The following is a 21682-nucleotide window of genomic DNA, read 5'->3' as shown; positions in this document are numbered from 1 at the left end:
AATACATGCATGCAAAAATATGAAGCCCTGTGTCCGTTCGGCCAACAGCCCATAAAGTAACCCGCATTTCAGCACTGACTCAAGACGACCCAACCCGGTCCCTAGCCCATTCAGTTTCAGCCGGGTCTCCTCTAGCAGCCGGCAGCCAGCTGTCTACACCCCCCCCCCCCCTGCATTTTTATTTTTTTATTTTTTTAAACAAAGCCGGGTTTTCCTCTGTAACATGCCCCTAATGGCTTTGCCGTGAGGGCGTAAAATTTACATTTTCCTAACAGGATTGATGGGAAGTAATAATGAATTATCGCGTCTTGTTACACAGGTAGATAGCTTCCCCCTTTTTTTTTAAACCGACAAACACTGCGAGGACACACACACACAACACACACACACGAACCCAAACACACACACACACACACACACACACACACACACACACACACACACACACACACACACACACACAGGAAATGGTGAGCTCAAACCTGGGGCACAGATTTTTTTTTAATTCAAAATCGTCATCTTAGATTTGATGCAAATCCGAAGCTTTCAATCGCCTACACAAACACACGTTTTCACAAATACAAAGAAGCACACACACACACACACACACACACACACACACACACACACACACACACACACACACACACACACACACACACACACTGTATCTATCTGTGTGTCTCTCTTTGTCTCTCTATCTGTCTGTCTCTCTGTGTCTTTCTGTCTCTCTCTCTGTCTCTCTCTGTCGCAGCCTACCATACCCCCCACACCTTTTGCTCATCAATGCAGCCGTTTTGCTGTTTAGCCTACTGTCAAACAAAGAAGGAATGACTCGTTCGTTTGTATGTTTTTTGCTGTAAAGTCAGGGAACTAACAGACACATTCGTATACAGTACACTTCTTTTCAAGTTGGACATTCCTGCATACGGTAGTGAAAAACTTCTATTCGCTATTGAGCAGAGACATAGATAGAAGACCTCTGGTTTTATGAATTAGGAGTGCCACTACTTTGACTGATCTAATATCTACCCCATACATTCTTCTGTATCCTTTTCTTTCCTGATTGTTAAAGAGGTCACCCAGTTTCAGGGCCGGACTAGGCTAAGAGGAGGGGGGGTTGCCAGTGGTTGTCCAGGGGGATGTGGGGGTCAGGGGGCGAAGCCCCCTGAAGCTGATGGGTAGGTCATATTCTGAGATAGGAAAATGGTCGCTCCTTGCATGAAACGGCATAAAATAAACAATAATAAAAAATGTTTTAAATAAGTGAGGTACATGTTTAGGCTAGGGGGGGGGGGGGGGGGGGGGGGGTTGCGCAACCCCCATAACCCCCCCGGTAGTCCGGCCCTGCAGTTTGGCCGAGGTAAGGATACGTTATCAGCACTGACACAGTCCAACTGAGCTTGGTGACGTCGCAGTGTGTGTGTGTGTGTGTGTGTGTGTGTGTGTTTGCGTACACTGGACTAATTGAAACTGAACTGTACCTAAAATGTTAGTAGACATAAAGGTTCTAAGGACAGTCTCATATTCCAAACTGCCGCACACACACACACACACACACACACACACACACACACACACACACACACACACACACACACACACACACACACACACACTCACAAACAAACACACCCACACACACACACGCACGCACACACTGACACACAAACACACACACACACACACACACTGAAAGGCTTTGATCTCCTTGAATGACATCAGTGGAAAGTATGAGTCAATACAGTGGAACCCCCATTTGAAAACCCCTCAATTTAAGACTCCCTCCCGTTTAAGATCCCGGTTTTGCAGACTTGTTGTTCATAACTTCTGTAAATTAACCTCCATTTTAAGACTACCTCCTTTTTAAAACCTGATTTTCTCAGATTTGTGGAAACGGTCTTTAAAGGGGGGTCCCACTGTAGTGGCGCCACTGATCTTGTATCAACATGGCGCACTAGTCAGTGTGAGCAACAACCACAATCACATCTCCGACCAGCGACCGTCGAAAGTCAAACTACAAAGCGGACTCCGAAACTGACCCACTGTAAACTCGCGTTTTATTTAGCTTAAATATAATGATTTGATAATTGTTGCTTTTTGGGTCCAGCGGACCATATAGGCCAAATCAGGACCCCAGCTTAAATATAATGCCACGTTATAAATGCACCAGGGATCAAGATCTCCCCTCCGCCTGCTCTGCCTCCCAGACTGACTCATTTCTCCCTATTCAACCCCCCCCCCCCCCACCCCTTTCTTTAAGTAGATCTAAGTACTTTAAATGAAAATGACACTTGCTGAAATGCCCTTTTTCAAGGAATACGACTTAAGCCAGATGTTAATTGGGCAAAGTCGACTTCTCGCTGCACGAAGCTTTCACACTAAGTTTTCGGTAAAAAGTCTTCACAAAGTCAACTTTTGGTTTAATTAAGTACAGCCTTTGCTAGCCTTCGCTTGCCAAATCCTAGCGTTCCTCGCGGTGATAATTGCCCCCAAAACGGCACTTTCTCGCCCAACTCGCCAATCCTCGCATTAAAGAAACGGGGGACCGGCTTCATTTCTCTTCAAATATTGACATATCAGTACTGATTTCCGGGAAAGAATGTTGTGTTTTATCAAGAAACTACCCCCTCTGATTGGGGTTTACTCCCGTGACTGACGGTCAAAGGTTGCTGTCTGTCAAGGGAGCGTCGTTTCCCACTGCGGCTGTCGAGTCACGCTCGGTACGCCCCCTGTCCAAAGACACACTTCTGCCACCACGACCACCGTCCGTCGAGAGATCACTGACGGATTTGTCTTTCCCGTTGTGAGACCCATCCCCGTTCTGCATGCCGGGGGGTGGTTCGAGCAGCGGCCTGTCGCGAAAACACCGTGCATACCGACATGGCCAGACTGCCCCTGCTCTTGGCAGACTTGCCGGCTATGGAGGCCGTGTAGGTCTGCGACTGGGCGGCGGTGGTGTTGTGCGAGCTAGTGTGATGGCAGTCGTTGCTGTCACACAACGCGCACTCCATCTGGGACGGTATCACCACTTTCAGCTTGTGAGGCTGCTGCTGCAGCAGTTGCTGCTGTTGCTTATCCTTTGCCCCGGTCCTTCGCTTGCTCCGAGACTTGTGCAGCCGGCGCATGATGTCGCGTTGGACGCCGCAGCCGAAGTACTGGAAGCGGTAAGGGTCGTCCACAGAGGTCCAGGAGGGCACCACGGTGTACTGAGGCGGCCACTGCTCCGCCCCACCGCCCCGCGTTCTGTGCCGCGGACTGACAGGCGACATGGGCGGGGCAACGGAGGCCCGCGTCTCCACAAGCCTCTGGGTCGTGCCCACCGTGTCGGTGGTGGAGGGACGTTGCGCCCGTGCAGACACCGTGGCCGTGTCGGACTCGTGGGACAGCGTGGTCACCTCGCTGGACGACACGCTGAAGCCATCGAAGACGTACTCAAACTGCTGACTGTCCACACGGTCCGCGTCGAAGGTGGTGGTGGTCTGTGTGTCGAACTGCGGATCGTCGGCCGGGGAGCAGGCCGGGGGCACCATTGTGGGAGGGAGGAGATGGAGCTGGGAGGACTCGTCGCTGGAGTCGCCGTACTCCCCGCGGTACTCCCTGTTGACCACATCCCGGGAGCGTGGCGGGTGCGTGCTGGTGTCGGCGAAGCGGTAGTTCCAGACGGCGGGAACGCGCCTGCTGACGGAGGGCTTGGGGTACAGCATGTGCCGTAGCGACTGGCGGGCCTCACGCAGCGCCGCAAGGTCCTCGGAGCTGGACGCGTTGCGCTGGTAGCTGAGCTGCAGCAGGGGCAGCGGCACGACGCGCTGGCTGGAGTGGCGCACAGGGGACGTGCTACTGCTGCTGCTAATGTGATGCTGCTGCTGCTGAGGCCCTGGTGGGGGTTGTCTGCAGCAGTCCGGCAAGCTGCGTGCCGCTACCAACCTCAGCTTACGCTTCAGGTTCCGCAGCCTGCTCTGATCCTCCTCCCGCTTGTGTTCCTGCTCCAACAAGAGTCAAGACATACAACAGGGACGATCAGATACAGGTCCAGCAGTTTGGTAATATCAAGAAGACGATTAGAGCTACAGTGTCACAACCAATCCCCATTCTTCCCGATGTGAACGTGTTGTTTGTTTTTGTTGTGAATATCGATCATTTTTAAGAAACAGAACAATGTACACCATAGATAAACCCGTACCCACACACCATCGCTGTACAAAGAAAAATTAATAGGGTGCACGTGTCTATTGGAAAACATGTCATATTCACAGCGGTGTTCAAGTCCCTCAGTCTTATCTCGGAACACTGCTATGACTGAACATCAGAACTCAACATTCTGTCCGAAGTTTTAGATTGGAACACTGCTGACAATGAAAACTAGCATTGAACATTTAGTCATGAGCTTTACCTTGGAACACAACTGAGGCTAAACAAGGGCAATGAACATTTAGTCCTGAACCTAACCTTGTAACACTGCCGAGATTAAACACTGGCAATGAACATTTAGTCCTGAGCCTTACATTGGAACACAGCTGAGATTTCACACTGGCAATGAACATTAAGCCCTGATCCTTACCTTGGAACACTGCTGAGACTGAATACTGGCAATGAACATTTAGTCCTGAGCCTTACCTTGAAACACTGCTGAGATTTCACACTGGCAATGAACATTTAGTCCTGAGCCTTACCTCGGAACACTGCTGACAACGAACATTTAGTCCTGAGCCTTACCTTGAAACACTGCTGACAATGAACATTTAGTCCTAAGCCTTACCTTGAAACACTGTTGACAATGAACATTTAGTCCTGAGCCTTACCTTGAAACACTGCTTACAATGAACACTGGCAATGAACATTTAGTCCTGAGCCTTACCTTGAAACACTGCTGACAATGAACATTTAGTCCTGAGCCTTACCTTGAAACACTGCTGACAATGAACACTGGCAATGAACATTTAGTCCTGAGCCTTACCTTGAAACACTGCTGACAATGAACACTGGCAATGGATATTTAGTCCTGAGCCTTACCTTGAAACACTGCTGACAATGAACATTTAGTCCTGAGCCTTACCTTGAAACACTGCTGACAATGAACACTGGCAATGAACATTTACTCCTGAGCCTTACCTTGAAACACTGCTCACAATGAACATTTAGTCCTGAGCCTTACCTTGGAACACTGCTGACAATGAACACTGACAATGAACATTTAGTCCTGAGCCTTACCTTGAAACACTGCTGACAATGAACATTTAGTCCTGAGCCTTACCTTGGAACACTGCTGACAATGAACACTGACAATGAACATTTAGTCCTGAGCCTTACCTTGAAACACTGCTGACAATGAACATTTAGTCCTGAGCCTTACCTTGAAACACTGCTGACAATGAACATTTAGTCCTGAGCCTTACCTTGGAACACTGCTGAGATGGCACACTGGCAATACACATTTAGTCCTGAGCCTTACCTTGAAACACTGCTGACAATGAACATTTAGTCCTGAGCCTTACCTTGAAACACTGCTGACAATGAACATTTAGTCCTGAGCCTTACCTTGAAACACTGCTGACAATGAACATTTAGTCCTGAGCCTTACCTTGAAACACTGCTGACAATGAACACTGGCAATGGATATTTAGTCCTGAGCCTTACCTTGAAACACTGCTGACAATGAACACTGGCAATGAACATTTAGTCCTGAGCCTTACATTGGAACACAGCTGAGATGGCACACTGGCAATTAACATTTAGTCCTAAACCTTACCATGGAACACGGCTGACAATGAACACTGGCAATGAACATTTAGTCCTAAGCCTTACATTGGAACACAGCTGACAATGAACATTTAGTCCTGAGCCTTACCTTGGAACACTGCTGACAATGAACACTGACAATGAACATTTAGTCCTAAGCCTTACCTTGAAACACTGCTGACAATGAACACTGACAATGAACATTTAGTCCTGAGCCTTACTTTGGAACACTGCTGACAATGAACATTTAGTCCTGAGCCTCACCTTGAAACACTGCTGACAATGAACACTGGCAATGAACAGTTAGTCCTAATTAAGCCTTACCGTGGAACACTGCTGACAATGAACACTGGCAATGAACAGTTAGTCATAAGCCTTACCTTGAAACACTGCTGACAATGAACATTTAGTCCTGAGCCTTACCTTGAAACACTGCTGACAATGAACATTTAGTTATAAGCCTTACCTTGAAACACTGCTGACAATGAACACTGGCAATGAACAGTTAGTCCTGAGCCTTACCTTAAAACACTGCTGACAATGAACACTGACAATGAACATTTAGTCCTGAGCCTTACCTTGAAACACTGCTGACAATGAACACTGACAATGAACATTTAGTCCTGCGCCTTACCTTGAAACACTGCTGACAATGAACATTTAGTCCTGAGCCTTACCTTGGAACACTGCTGACAATGAACACTGACAATGAACATTTAGTCCTGAGCCTTACCTTGAAACACTGCTGACAATGAACATTTAGTCCTGAGCCTTACTTTGGAACACTGCTGACAATGAACATTTAGTCCTGAGCCTTACCTTGAAACACTGCTGACAATGAACACTGGCAATGAATGAACAGTTAGTCCTAATTAAGCCTTACCGTGGAACACTGCTGACACTTGGTGTTGAAGCACGAGACTTGGACGTCCGTGGAGCTTGTGTAACTGCGACTCCTGTTTCTGCACTTCTTGGGCGCATGGTTTGCAGACTGCATGTCCAAGAACGTCTGCACGCGCTCGATCTTCGTCAGTTCTTGGCCGAGTTTCCGAAGATCCCCGAGCTCTTCTCGTTTGTGGAGCCACGGTGACGCATCAAGTCGACTTTTTCTGCTGTTGACCGCTCCCGGCTTCGGCTTGGCTGCAGAGGCGGTGGTGGTGGTGGTGGCTTTGATGAACGGGGAGGAGGTCGTTGTGGAGTTGGTGATGAGCTTATTGTTGATGTTGTTGGTGGTGGCGTATTTGCTGTAGAGCAGCTCCAACGAGCGCGGCTCGAAAGACACGTTGGTGCGTTGTGCTGGCATTGCTGTGGACTGCGGTTGCTACGACAGTCTGTATGCAGAGGTGTTGTGATGCGTCAGCCGGCAGTCGGTCATCTTTGCTTGATCAACACGCGTCATTCTTGTCAGTGCCAGAAGGAGCCTAGACTGAAATGTGCAAGAAAGTTAGGTTATTCAAGGTGTGTGTGTGTGTGTGTGTGTGTGTGTGTGTGTGTGTGTGTGTGTGCGCGTTGTGTGTGTGTGTGTGTGTGTGTGTGTGTGTGTGAGGTCTATTTGGGTCAAAGAAGATGACATTTATATAAAATGTAGGCTATATTATCCACTTTTGGCGATAGTGCCTCGGAGACGTCGTTTGTAGTTTGAAATTATAACAGTTTTGGCTTTTGCATTACAATTCAAACTAAAACTATATTGTCACTTTTTTAATTGGTTAAATGAGCAATCGTGAATACCACTGTGAAACACCTCACGCTCGCACAATGAAGTCCCATCGGAAATGAAGGAGTATTACTTCACAGTAACTGATATAAACAGGTAGACGAAGGACAAAAAAACCCAAAAAACAACCAAACAAACACTGAAGTACACAGAACACACAAGTAAATTTCCGTTATAAAACGCAGACAGTGGTACCATTGACGTCGCCAAAACTGTAGCACCACGCATACACCATTACGAGATATTCATTACATGTAATTACGAATGCGATAAGGTAGGAGAACAAGCTTCGCATTATTCAGAAAAGCAGACCATAATCCGTGACGTACGTGTCTAACGCACACGCTCAGTGTGTTATGTAAGCAGCGTATTAGCCTTGATAATCCGAAGTTGTAAGCCGTCGCCAATTTTCAGTGTTCTTGCTTGGACAATAATTATCGAACTGGTATAGAGACCGATAGGGCATACAGTTTATTAGGCTATTTGTTTAAAGGGTGTAATCCAGTTGTGTTTATGTCCAGTAGGTGTGTAAATTCATAAATGCGGTTTTTCTGTTCTCTTCCGTTTTATCCCTTTTTGATGTAAACTGTCGTTCTCATCAGACATTGATTCCGATGTTTGTATTGTATTGGTATTAGTTTCAAGCATTAGACAGTGACATTCTGGATTTGTGGTCAACCACTCTTATGAATGATGGGGAAATAAAGGTTGAAACCAACGACATCTAAAGAACTTTCTTTAGATGTCGTTGGTTGAAACCTATTTGTAACAGTTGCATTGTATAGCGATCCACCAACGTCTTGCCTTTTTCCCATGATTTGACTAGGGTTCCCATTTTCCGAATATTAGTTTTGTTGACGAGGCCTCTTTAGGTTTTAACAGCGAGTGAACTGTCTGTTTAAAAAACTCATGAAAGCTGTTAGTGCAATAATTTCCTGGCTTTTGAGAATCTGATTTACTTCGAGGCTTTCAGGTTTACCACAACTACTCAGGAAATTTACATGAGTAACCATTCTACCTTTAATGTAACAAACTACGCTTGTAAGCTTCTACGTTGAACATTTGATCTCTAAAAGCGGTTAAATTTAGTCATTTTACATTTTGGTTCATTTTCTAATTACTTCGCGATGTCCACTAAAAGTCAGGGTGTCGTCTTTGAAGTTTTGTGGTTTAGCACTATTAAATGTTGTCTAGTGGAAACGTACGAATTCTCAACGAGTTGGTCTCATAATCTTCTTCAGGGTTACACGTACCTTTTAGTGTCATTCATCGGCCTTTGATCAAAGTTAACCCCTCTTTCATGCTGTCAAGCGAGGAGCATTGAAATCACTATTCACTTTGATCACTATTCACTTTGATCACTATTCACTTTGATCCAGTTAGAGTTCCTTTCAATCTGTCACTCTGGTAAGAGAATCGCTAAAGAAGAAAGACGAATATTATGTCAATCTAATAACATTGAAATAACTTCGACTCTCTTGATTCTATCGACGAAATGATTCTGAAATCACCCATGGACAATAAACTTTGCCCTCTCTAGCACACAACTTCATTTCTATCCTGTGGTGGGTGAAATGATATTGAAGTCACATTTTGCCTTTCTGTCTGCATTAACTAATTCGGTGATCACAACGGTTCACTTTGTCGTGTTAACCTGTTTCATCGTACGGCGATGAAAGACTGATGAATTCGAAGTCACTTTTGTACTTTTCTGATATTTTTTTGGAGTCCACAGTGAATAATCCACTAATTGATCACAACTTTCATCTTTGACATGTTAATCTGTATAAATCCTATAGGAGTGAAATACGTGTAATACCGAAGTCACTTCTTACTTTTCTGTTTGTGCCGTTTTTTTGGTCCAGTGTGATTTTTAAAAATTTATTACAGCTTTCATCTTTGGCGTGTTTACCTGTTTTCATCTTATAAGAGTGAAATAATACCGACGTCAGTTTTTACTGTTCTGTTTTTGTTTTGAGCTCACAGTGATTAGTTTATTGATCACAATAAAAAAAGAAAGAAAAAAGAAAGGTATGTTAATTGTTGGAACGTTTCATTATTGACAAAACAAAACGTTAACGTTCACAAATATACCGACCCTGCGTTTTTTTAAGTGCACAGACAAACACTATATAGACAACACTTAATTAGTGCTTGTCTACCGGCACGGTTGGCCTAGTGGTAAGGCGTCCGCCCCGTGATCGGGAGGTCGTGGATTCGAACCCCGGCCGGGTCATACCTAAGACTTTAAAATTGGCAATCTAGTGGCTGCTCCGCCTGGCGTCTGGCATTATGGGGTTAGTGCTGGGACTGGTTGGTCCGGTGTCAGAATAATGTGACTGGGTGAGACATGAAGCCTGTGCTGCGACTTCTGTCTTGTGTCAGTGTGGCGCACGTTATATGTCAAAGCAGCACCCCCCCTGACTTATGGCCCTTCGTGGTCGGCTTGGCGTTAAGCAAACAAACAAACAAACAAAAGTGCTTGTCTGTGCACTTAAAAGACCGCTGGGTCGATATATTTGTGAACGTAACGTTTGATTTTGTCAATAATTAAACGTTCCAACAATTAACATACCTTTCTTGATTTTGGATTCTGAATGTTGGAACGTTGGCAGTCTATTTGTTTGTGGATTTTTCATTGATCACAGCTTTCATCTTTGACGTACTTACCTTTCATTCTAGCGGTGAAACAATTCCGAAGTCACTTCATACTGTTCTGTTCTCTGTTTGAGCCCTCAGTGATTCATTTCCATGATCACAACGTTTCACTTTGTCGCGTTAAATAAATCATACCTAAGTTGGTCACTTTCTCCTTTTGAGTCGATGATAATGAATTCGTCACAACCGTTCACCGTTGAAGTCACTTATCACTTTTCTTGCCCCGGCTTCTTTTTTTTAGTCCACAGTGACTAATTGATCACAGCAAAGCCCACTGATCAAAACCGCGCACTCCCCCGAAATCGGCGTATGCTGCCTACATCGGCGGGGTAAAAACAGTCATACGGCACGTAAAAATCCACTCGTGCTAAAAACATGAGTGAACGTGGGAGTCTAAGCCCATGAACGAAGAAGAAGAAGAAGAAGAAGAAGAAGAAGAAGAAGAAGAAGAAGAAGAAGAAGAAAACCGCGCACAACTTGACACAGCAGCCAACAAAAGTTGTTCTGATTCCAGACTTTCTGGGCAAAGTGAATTTACTCTCCGATCCATCAGCAATAAGCTGCAACAGTGGATGACATGTATGTACACCGGCCAGCCGATTAAGACGCTTATTAGCAGGTGAGAAGCGGGTCCACAGTCGCTCCTGTGAGAAGCGAAACGGGTAATGTATGTGAAAGGTATACCGGGCAGCAAATCTGGCCCCCGTTTCTTCGACGCGATAATTGGCGAGTGAAGCGAGTGGGGCGAGGAAGTAGCGTTTCTTGGGCAAATCTCTATTAGCGTTAAGTCTGCGGGGACCTTCCTTATAGTGAGTCAGTCCTTTTTTTTTTTAATCAAATTTCATGAGAGAGAGAGAGAGAGAGAGAGAGAGAGGGAGAGAGAGGGAGAGAGAGGAGGGAGGGGAGGGAGGGAGGGAGGGAGAGAGAGAGAGAGAGAGAGAGAGAGAGAGAGAGAGAGAGAGAGAGAGAGAGAGAGAGAGAGAGAGAGAGAGAGAGAGAGCACGAGGTATGCATTGACATTTATTTCATTAATCATAAGATCAATTTAGTTCTAAGAGCATATACGTGCCTCCGGCAGTTTTTCAAATGTTAAAACGCAATCGATCTTTTATATCACATCAAGCGTGCATGCTTATTTCGTAATTGTCGTATCCTTTCGGCACAAAAGCTGCTTTGTGCAATAGTGGTTGGAAAAGAAGAATAATGCAAACAAAAGTGCAAGTAGAAAGGCGTGACGGAGCCTCAAGTTTTGACTAAATGTTTTAACATAGACTGGGAATCGACACGAGGGTGGAGGTGGTGGTGGTGGTGATGTGTGTGTGTGTGTGTGTGTGTGTGTGTGTGTATATGTGTGTGTGTGTGTGTGTGTGTGTGTGTGTGTGTGTGTGTTCGTGTCAGTGTGTGTGTACATGTGTGTGTGTGTGTGTGTTTGTGTGTGTGAGTGTGTGTGTGTGTGTGTGTGTGTGTGTGTGTGTGTTTGTGTGTGTGCGTGTGTGTGTGTGTTCGTGTCAGTGTGTGTTCGTGTCAGTGTGTGTGTGTACGTGTGTGTGTGTGTGTGTGTGTGTGTGTGTGTGTGTGTGTGTGTGTGTGTGTGTGTGTGTGTGTGTGTGTGTGTGTGTGTGTTTGTAAGGTGACAATGCTTCACATACTTATAACACCTACACCCAAACCCATCCCACCTTCGGCAGTGTATACCCAAACCTCCTCACCACAGTCAAGACGCTAAATCGTCTAAACCCCACTATGCTAATCACGTGTCGCCGGTTAAGCTTTGCGGATTAAAAGGGTCTGGCCCCCTGCTTCAACATTCTAGCCTGCAATTAGATGAGAGGAACTGGTGTAGCAGAAACGCGGGCACAAATTGCTGCTAAGTATCGCGGGAGGTCTTCAATATGAAGGCGTTACGTCGGATTTAAACTGGTTGAATTTTGACTTGACTACACAGTACTCAGGCAAGCGGATAGGCAAAATTGCGGGATCTACGCCCCCCCCCCCCCCCTGCCCATTACACGCACGTTCACACTGGCAGACACACACACACACTCTCACACAAACACACACACACACTCTCACACAAACACACACGATTCCCACTTCACACACGCCCACTCTCACAGAATGACTGACAGACAGAGCATACACACACACTCTCACACACACCCACACACACTCTCACACAAACACACACACACACAAAGACCCCCCCACACACACACAGCAAACCTCCCACCATGCACAACACTAGTAATCACAAGGGATAAGTATCGACAGATTCACCAGCGAGGAACCGTCACAAAGGCCCGGTCACCGCTGGAACCCATCGGTTGCATTGTTTTCCCACTAAATCCTTGAAGTAGGAATCACGGGGAATGTGGCGTTTTGATAGGGATCAACTTGTCAGACAACAGCAAAATAACGTGCAACGGAAAGTCTACCGATGAAAAGGAGAACCTCATTACCCCCACATTTTACTTATAACTGTAAACCCAGTCAGAGAATGGCCTGCCTCTGCCACAAACGTTGACAAGATTTTTGGAGATTACGGAGGAAATACGTTCCTGGAGTCATTAGCTTGTTTATTGATTTCTTCATTACGAGGCAGTAATTGATTTCGCTTGTCAAATGCTTCGGGGGCATTAGAGTATGTGCGTTTCGATCTTAGTCAGGATGTGTTGTTGCTGGTTTGAAACTGTATTTGGCCTTGATAGTTTAGTTTGTCTTGTTTTTGATTTAGGTATTTGGTTCTCGGGAAAAAAATGACAAAAGGCGAAACTGAATTTGATTTGAGCAGAAGTTGTTTTGAAGTGATCGACGTTTGGGTACATTTACAGTATATACAGTGTTCCGGAATATTTATTTTATTGTATCATTCGGCCTCGAGGTATTTTAACCCATTTTTATGCGTTAATACCGCAAAAGATATCATCAACTGTCCAGTCCAGGTTTTGATTGCATCTGGTCTCACATGATAAAACCGCCTTATTTTCCATTGTTCAGGCTTGATTTGTATCTCCTATCAAAATAATGCGATGACCAGCCTATTTCATTGCACCTCCGGCTCGGTTCGAATGTTTGCTGTTATCAAGTGACTGCTTTCTGTGGGATGTATTCTTCTGGTACTTTAGCTAATACCGGTTAACAAGACAACTAGTGTGATCACTGATGTGCGTCTTGTGCATCCATAATTATGACCTAGTAATGGTGAAAGTATTATACGAGTCGTGACGAGTTATAAGGCCAAATTCAGTACAAATAATAACAATCGCACCGTCATTAACGTTTATAAATATTCTTTCCGAATTTACTTTTCGAGTGGTCGCTGGTCATCAGTTTAAAAAGAGTTGTCCCTTTTGAGTAGGAATGTTGCCCCTGGTCACTCGGCCATGCTAAACGGTAAAATCAAATATACACTAAAATATGGTTTTTGTTTTACATATTATATATTATATATGTACATCTTACTCCTTACCTTAGCTTGAAAACGTATCCACGCACGGCACTTCATGTAACACTTGTATCGTGTAAATGCAAATGTTGCGGCGCCTTAAGTATATCACGTAGACGCCTATAGCGTTCGCTGATCCAATTACTTCAAACTCAGCAACCAGGTAGTCGCATGGAGCAGATATGCACAGTAACTTCCACAACACTCTGGACAACATACACTGCGAGTTTCAGTCTCCTGTCAGACAGTTACATGTATACAGTACAGCCAGGGATTATCACAAGTCAGTCGCATATACTACAGGGATTTGGCTCTTGACTACAGCAAGACTATCGTCTGTCGGTTTTGGTGATAACCTATCCATAGTTCTATTGAGGCTCATAATCTGTCACTTTTGCCGGTCAACACAGTAGCCTATTGTTGCATTGAATCTAATACACTGAGAGCACTTTCTGGCCTTGTCTTCCATTCCCTGGATTCCCTTTTCAAACTTGACAACCGACTTTGTGTATCGGCTTGACGAAAAGAGTTTCAAGTGCCCGTTCTGTTGAAAATCTGCTTCCTATTTGATTGGGAACGTCCCCCAGCGTAATTTATTTGGCTACTGGATCAATAGACTGTGTGTGTGCTGGTGATGACGAGGTGAAAGATCGTTTTTGTGTGTGCTTGAACGGGATGTGACACGCATGAATGCTTCGTCACAGCCTGTGGCTGAAAGGTTTCTGGCATGTTTTTTTCCCTCTCATTTTCAGTCTGTTTTAATGTTCACTGCAACAATAAACAACGAAAACAAAGAGGGCTGTTAGAATTAGACAAAAGCACAGGCACACCTGCTTTCGTGAATACCCAGAAGAGAGAGCATGAATTCAAGAACAGAAATAAAATTATATGTAGTTTTTGACCACTGACAAAAAATGTAAAGAAAGTAAAGAAGAGGACGACAGGAGGAGGTAGAAGAAGAAGAAGAAGAAGAAGAAGAAGAAGACACCGGTGAAGAAGAAGAAGAAGAAGAAGAAGAAGAAGAAGAAGAACAAGAAGAAGAAGAAGAAGAAGAACAACAACAACAACAACAACAACAACAACAACAACAACAACAACAACAACAACAACAACAACAACACCACAACCATCCTCTAAATAGCAAACAGACAAGCAAACAAGCGACCGACCAACATATATATATCAGGTGCTTCTGTCGCCTATGTGGCTGAGCAATCCAGGTGGGAACGCGGAATAACGCCGAATTGCAATTGTCGCCTAAGACCGAATTCCATTTGTCGCCTAACTTAGAATTTGTTCTTTAGCCAAATGTCGCCTAATGTCGAATTGCCAAATGGCGCCTAACACCGAATTCCCATTGTCGCCTAACATAGAATTCCAAATGTCGCCTAATGTCGAATTGCCAAATGGCGCCTAACACCGAATTCCCATTGTCGCCTAACATAGAATTCCAAATGTCGCCTCATGTCGAATTGCCAAATGGCGCCTAACACCGAATTCCCATTGTCGCCCAACATAGAATTCCAAATGTCGCCTAATGTCGAATTGCCAAATGGCGCCTAACACCGAATTCCCATTGTCGCCTAACACAGACGGTCCCGGACAGACAAGATAGTTAGACAGACAAAGAAAGCTCACTTAATGTCTTCCGCGTGTTTATGGGAAATAACGTGACAAACATATTGTCAAGAACAGAACACAAAATAAAGAAAAGAACGCCAAGTTGAGCTCTATTCACAATTGAGAAAGGGTAATGTTGAGCTTCACGTAAATTTTACGTAAATTTCGCGTTGAGTTTGGCGTGATGTGAACAAAGTGTTCGGAGTCCAGCTATGATGGCCAAAATTGAAAACCAGCATTATATAAAGTCACAACGAATCAAAGCAAGTTACACAGTTCCGAGTCTGCCACCATGTATACCACATTTGAAGGAAGAAAGAAGGACACCACTTTATATCGACATGAAGACCATGAGTACCGAGGTACAAAGCGCATAGGGAAAACGTTGTCGCGATACCTGTCATGTACGGATGCAGACTGCAGGGGCCGAGCGGTCATCAGAGATGGCGTCTGCAGAGTAACCAACCCTCACTCACACGGACCGCTTCCAGACAACCACTTCAAGATACAAGAAGGTACGGTTAACAAATTGATAGAATGCAAACAGAATAACCTTTCCCTTCTGACAAACGGCGAGGAGATCGCAACTTGGAGGCGTTCGGTGTTGCAGATCAATAATGAGCGACGACTTGCAGTCCTTGGCGAACAACTCACAGGTCAACAAATCGCCCCGCTGGCCTTCGTCAAAAGAGCATGCGCGTTCATTGGGAGATATGCCGAGGATCATGTTGAGACATCAGAATCCCAAACTGACGAAGACGGCAACGCTGATGGACCACGAGAAGGCAACCCAGATAGACCGTGAGAGCCACAAACTGACGAAGACGGCAACGCTGATGGACCACGAGAAGGCAACCCAGATAGAGAGCCACAAACTGACGAAGACGGCAACGCTGATGGACCACGAGAAGGCAACCCAGATAGACCGTGAGAGCCACAAACTGACGAAGACGGCAACGCTGATGGACCACGAGAAGGCAACCCAGATAGAGAGCCAGAAACGGACGAGGAAAACGTCAACCACCAGGATGACCAGGACGACACCACAGACCGCAGCAGCTCCCCCACAAGGGCACCCGACAACTCGTGCCCCGTTTGTCTCTTGAACCCCCGGAACGCAGTTTTCGTCCCTTTTTCTTTCTTTATTTGGTGTTTAACGTCGTTTTCAACCACGAAGGTTATATCGCGACGGGGAAAGGGAGGGAGATGGGATAGAGCCACTTGTTAATTGTTTCTTGTTCACAAAAGCACTAATCAAAAAATTGCTCCAGGGGCTTGCAACGTAGTACAATATATGACCTTACTGGGAGAATGCAAGTTTCCAGTACAAAGGACTTAACATTTCTTACCTTCTGCTTGACTAAAATCTTTACAAACATTGACTATATTCGAAACAAGAAACACTTAACAAGGGTAAAAGGAGAAACAGAATCCGTTAGTCGCCTCTTACGACATGCTGGGGAGCATCGGGTAAATTCTTCCCCCTAACCCGCGTTTTTTTTTTGTCCCTTGCGGACATGCCTTGTGTTACGACAGCGGGGTTCACGTTCAGGGCAACGGGGCACCCAACGACAGATGTCACTGCTGCCGCGCCGATATAGCGAGTGTGGTCCGGGTGTTTGGAATGGCATAGAGCAGTGTTCGTCCCTTGCAGACATGCCTTGTGTTACGACTGCGGGGTTCACGTTCAGGGCAACGTGGCACCCAACAACAGGCAGGCTGTGTAATTGTACGTCATGCTACTCACTGCCTATAAGTATATTGCTTGTTTGTGTGTAAAATCAGTCCATTTTATCTTGTGAAATTCTGAATAAAATCGTGTTTAAACCAAATATATTCAAATGCCAGCCTTTTGTAATGGAGTGAACAAGTGGATTAAAAACAGTTAAAAAAAAGTAATTCGGTGTTAGGCACCATTTGGCACTTCGACATTAGGCGACATTTGGCATTCTATGTTAGGCGACAATGGGAATTCGGTCTTATGCGACAATTGGCAATTCGACATTAGGCGACATTTGGCATTCTATGTTAGGCGACAATGGGAATTCGGTCTTATGCGACAATTGGCAATTCGACATTAGGCGACATTTGGCATTCTATGTTAGGCGACAATGGGAATTCGGTCTTAGGCAACAATTGGCAATTCGACATTAGGCGACATTTGGCATTCTAGGTAAGGCGACAATTGGCAATTCGACATTAGGCGACATTTGGCAAATCGTCATTGGGCGACAATGGAGCAATTCGACGTTAGGCGACAATTGGAATTCGGTGTTATTCATGTTACCCATCCAGGTTGCTCGTAAACCAGCAGGTGTTCGCGTTTTGATTGGAGACTAAAACAGATTCACTTGTGCATGGCCATTAGTGATGCAAAACTAACATAAGCCTTAGCCTAACGTAATCGTTTGTGCTTTTGCTCATTTACTTCAGTTCACACACAGCTAGGCTATGTTTTACAGGTAGCGCGGATTATAGCTGCGTAAATTCGCCGCTGTGCAGGAATATTGCGCATGTAGTGGCACGAGAGAGAGAGAGAGAGAGAGAGAGAGAGATAGAGAGAGAGAGAGAGAGAGAGAGAGAGATAGATAGATAGAGAGAGAGAGAGAGAGAGAGAGAGAGAGAGAGAGAGAGAGAGAGAGAGAGAGAGAGAGAGAGAGAGAGAGAGAGAGAGACATTGAGGGGTAACTCAATAACAAGAAGAAATAGAAGTTATGTTAACTACAGTACACATTACATAGCAGTTAATTAATTAACATGTCCATAAATCAATAAGACATTTGAAGATGCATTTTGATTCATAAGCAATGATGGCAGATATTATATATAACAAAGAATTATTTAAGAGGAGAGAGAGAGAGAGAGAGAGAGAGAGAGAGAGAGAGAGAGAGAGAGAGAGAGAGAGAGAGAGAGAGAGAGAGAGAGAGAGAGAGAGAGGATTCGGAGGAAAAACAGAGAGGATTCGGAGGAAAAACACAAAAGTGACGAAAACTGTACGAACAGGGAGAAAGAAAAAGTGTCAGGCTCAAGTTTAACTTTACATTGTCCTAATTGTGTATAGGGATGAAGAACAATACGCGATACTGTGTACTCAAGTTTCAAACGAATAGGCAATAACATCGCTTCCCGTCTAACTGTTCTATACAGTCTTGAGTCGAGCGTTTGAAATGCCTGAGCCTGAAGGCGGGTGTAACTTACACCTCTTGATATCAGTCTGCCCTAGAGATGAGGGCGACAGTTGGCCAGATGGCCAGAATAGCGCGCTGCATTTTCCTGCATAGAACTAAGGCGCGTCTGCCGCGACGGTGCCTGAGCTAACCATTGGCGGGCACTGCTTGGTGGGCACTGTAAACATTCCCCGTCCCTTCACCTCTCTCGCCACAATCCGTCCTACCCTTGGTCTCATGCCTGTATACCAATGTTCTATAAGACATAAGACATAAGACATAAGACTTTATTTCAACCATGTGCAGTACACTAGGGACATGTTTTGACCAGAGTACAATTAATCCATACACGCCCTTCCAAACATCGCTTGCAATCTCAGTCACACACACGCTCACGCACGCCCGCATACATTCCCCACACAAAACCCACAACAGCACACACGCACAAGCATGCTCCTCCTTAACAAAACGTGTTTAACCATCAATTGTACATTATGCGTAAAATAAACAGTATAGAAGTATCAGTAAGAATTTTATATGTATCAGACATCAGTTATGACGACAATAACTAAAATCACAAATCCTTAATAATTTTAAGACCAAAACATTTATTACAATACTACACTGGGTAGGTGAACTTTAAGAAATAAGGTATTTAAAGGCTTGACGGCTGTGTCTGACAACAAAATACCACGGTGCTGATCGAGGGTCTGCAAACAAGTAGAGTGCACGTCATGCTTGACCCTGTCAAGTCAGTTGGCCTAACTGACCATCTACCAGCTTGTGGTAGCTGCTTCACTACCAAAGTTGTGTGTGATAAATAAGCTCTTACATGGATATAAGTAAATCTCTGCTTGGGGATTCTTTGTCAGGGAGTGCCAGTTAGCCAACGTTAAATGCTGAAAGGCTCGAACGCTTATAGATTTGAGTCATAAGCGGGTTAAGAAACAGATGCTTCATAATATGCTTGTCAGTGCTTGACAGATTTTTAAACGGAAGGCTTCGAGGCTGATCCTCCCAAAGTGGAACAGAGAGAATATAATTATATTTTTGTTGGCGCGGCCATCTCTTCAGTCGTGGATGAAGGAATGCAATATTTCTAGAAAGAAAAAGGCTAGCACCAAACAAGAAATATACCAAAGCTGCCAAGATCTTCGTCTATAACTTTGATTTCATGAATTTTTGTACATAATTTCAGACCGACGGCTTATCATTTAATAATCGCACATAATATACACGACCAGTAGTCTACACACATCATTGTCCAAGACTATCGTTTCATTTATGTCCGCCCGTGTAATGTGAGGCCTTTTGGTCAGAGAAGTAAAGGAGAAACAAATGTAGTTTGATGTATAATGGTAAAGATAGGTAGATATTGTTGTACCTATTAATGATATACGATACCGATACATGCGGAGCCTGGCGGTTTGTTTGTTTGTTTGTTTGCTTAACGCCCAGCCGACCACGAAGAGAGCCTGGCGGTGACCTTACCATTCAGTCATAGTTTTCTTGTAACTTGAAGTAACCGAGACACACTTCGTTCTCGAAATCATTAATTTTGTTATTTTCTCGGAAGACATGCAGCAGAAGTGACTTAATTTTTACTTGACACCATTCTTCATGCACGTTATAACGTCTTTTCGAACTAATTGGCTTTTGGCGTCAGAGATTTCACTTCAAAAGAGAGGGTCAAAAAGTGACGTCTTGGTGTTTTTTTCTCTCCAGTGTTAATCGATATCGGATGTCTTTAAACTGGGTTACTGATTTCTCAGTAACTTTTTTTTTAAAGCTACAACCACAAAAGCTAAGATCAGACTTTTGAATTCATCATTTTTATTCAGATGCCCACATCTTGTCCAAGATCATTGACAATATACGTCTGGATTCCGCAAATATCAGATTGGTTGTGCAGGTGTTATCGGGGAACCTCACGACTGAGATGAAAAAAAACCCACATTGGTCGAGTTAGTGTACATTTCAGTCTCAGAGAGATATTGCTTGGGGCTATGGTTGGACGACTCCGACCCTTCTGTCCGAGGGCCGGCCCAACTGACGTAAGCTTATAATGCAGTACACAGAGATGCTGACTTGAGGCAAACAGTGTATGATGAATGGTTAAAACCGTGTGCCAATCCGCGTCAACTGAGTGCTGTTCACATGGCAGGCTTTCAACCAACTACCCCTACTTTCAAGCGATTGCAAACACTGCGAGTAGTGACACACAGACACAGACACACCGGTGTGACGTTTTCATCTTTTGCCGTGTTGATATTTCGCTTCTCGGCCTCGTTGATCTAGTATAAACTCTACACTGAACAAAAAAACCACCCTTCGATAGTACTGATGAGCGACCTTGTGTACCTTACATTCATGGCCCGGCCAAATTTGTCCAACCAATTTGTTTTATTTAACTTAGAAATTTGATTCATCCTAAAATATTTTCCTTCTTATTCAAGGGACGTAACCACTCAGTACACGTTTTCGAAGAATTCGATTTTGGGGGTGAAATCTATGAAATTTTACCACTAATTTTCTTCACAAGCAAGAAACTGACATGCTTTTCGTCCATAAATAATTTCACTTCTTAATTTTACCAGGAATTAAACAACATTTCAGTCTTGAGTATATTTCGACCCAGGAGCACCCCCCCCCCCCCCCGCCCCGCTGATGTACCTCGTTGGAGACAATTTGGTTTCCAGAGTGACACGAGGATATTCGGACCCAAACGTTTACCATTGAAATGTAAATTTTTTCTTACCGTCGGTCAGGTGGGTTTCGCTGATCCCCCAGCAGGGCGTCGCCCCTGTACCTCACAAGAGGGCTGGGCAGCCCCTCAGTGGACAACTGCCTCATTTTTGGACCCTCCCCACACACATACACGCACATACAAAGACACACAGACAGAGACAGAGACAGACACACACAGACACACACACTGAGACAGACAGAGACAGACACATACACACATTACACATATCAACACAGACAGAGACACAGACACACACAGACTGAGAGAAAGGGAGAATGTACGTTCTGGCTCACCGATTCCGACAGACCCTAAATATTAACGCAAAATAGGCTTCTGGACTAAACTTTTACTAAAATGAAACATGCGACAAAATCAGAAAAATACTGCATAAATCCATACAAAAAAAATACAGTAAAGTAAGGTTGTTTTGAACCAATCCCGGGTCTGTCGGAATCAGTAACCCAGAACGTACATTCTCCCTTTCTCTCATACAACGCTAAATTTAGTTTCCATTGAAATATTAATCCAATCTGCCCTTCGTAGCCAAGCCCAACACTACCGTATTGATCTGGGAAGGAAACCAGCCA

General features: G+C 44.7%; 1 protein-coding gene across 1 annotated transcript; it reads right to left on the bottom strand.

Moving 5' to 3' along the window:
• Positions 1 to 1671: 1671 nt before the first annotated feature.
• Positions 1672 to 7157, bottom strand: LOC138960196 (uncharacterized). The gene is made up of 2 exons (XM_070331976.1): positions 6623 to 7157; positions 1672 to 3983 (listed from the first exon to the last, which is right to left on the bottom strand). Exons 1-2 carry the CDS (start codon positions 7040 to 7042, stop codon positions 2781 to 2783), a joined length of 1623 nt encoding a protein of 540 aa, XP_070188077.1. The 5' UTR covers positions 7043 to 7157; the 3' UTR covers positions 1672 to 2780.
• Positions 7158 to 21682: the final 14525 nt, after the last annotated feature.

The sequence above is a fragment of the Littorina saxatilis genome, linkage group LG2 (assembly GCF_037325665.1).
Source record: "Littorina saxatilis isolate snail1 linkage group LG2, US_GU_Lsax_2.0, whole genome shotgun sequence".
Taxonomy (NCBI): domain Eukaryota; kingdom Metazoa; phylum Mollusca; class Gastropoda; order Littorinimorpha; family Littorinidae; genus Littorina; species Littorina saxatilis.
Note: the sequence above shows the minus strand (reverse complement) of the source record. Positions and strands in the feature narration are given on the sequence as shown.

What these genes read in the sequence shown, in the direction of transcription:
- LOC138960196 (XM_070331976.1), bottom strand. Translation starts at nt 7,042, where the DNA reads ATGCCAGCACAACGCACCAACGTGTCTTTCGAGCCGCGCTCGTTGGAG. An exon ending in AGTGTCAGCAGTGTTCCACG is followed by an intron (nt 3,984 to 6,622) that starts GTAAGGCTTAAT and finishes TTGTTGGAGCAG; the next exon opens with GAACACAAGCGGGAGGAGGA.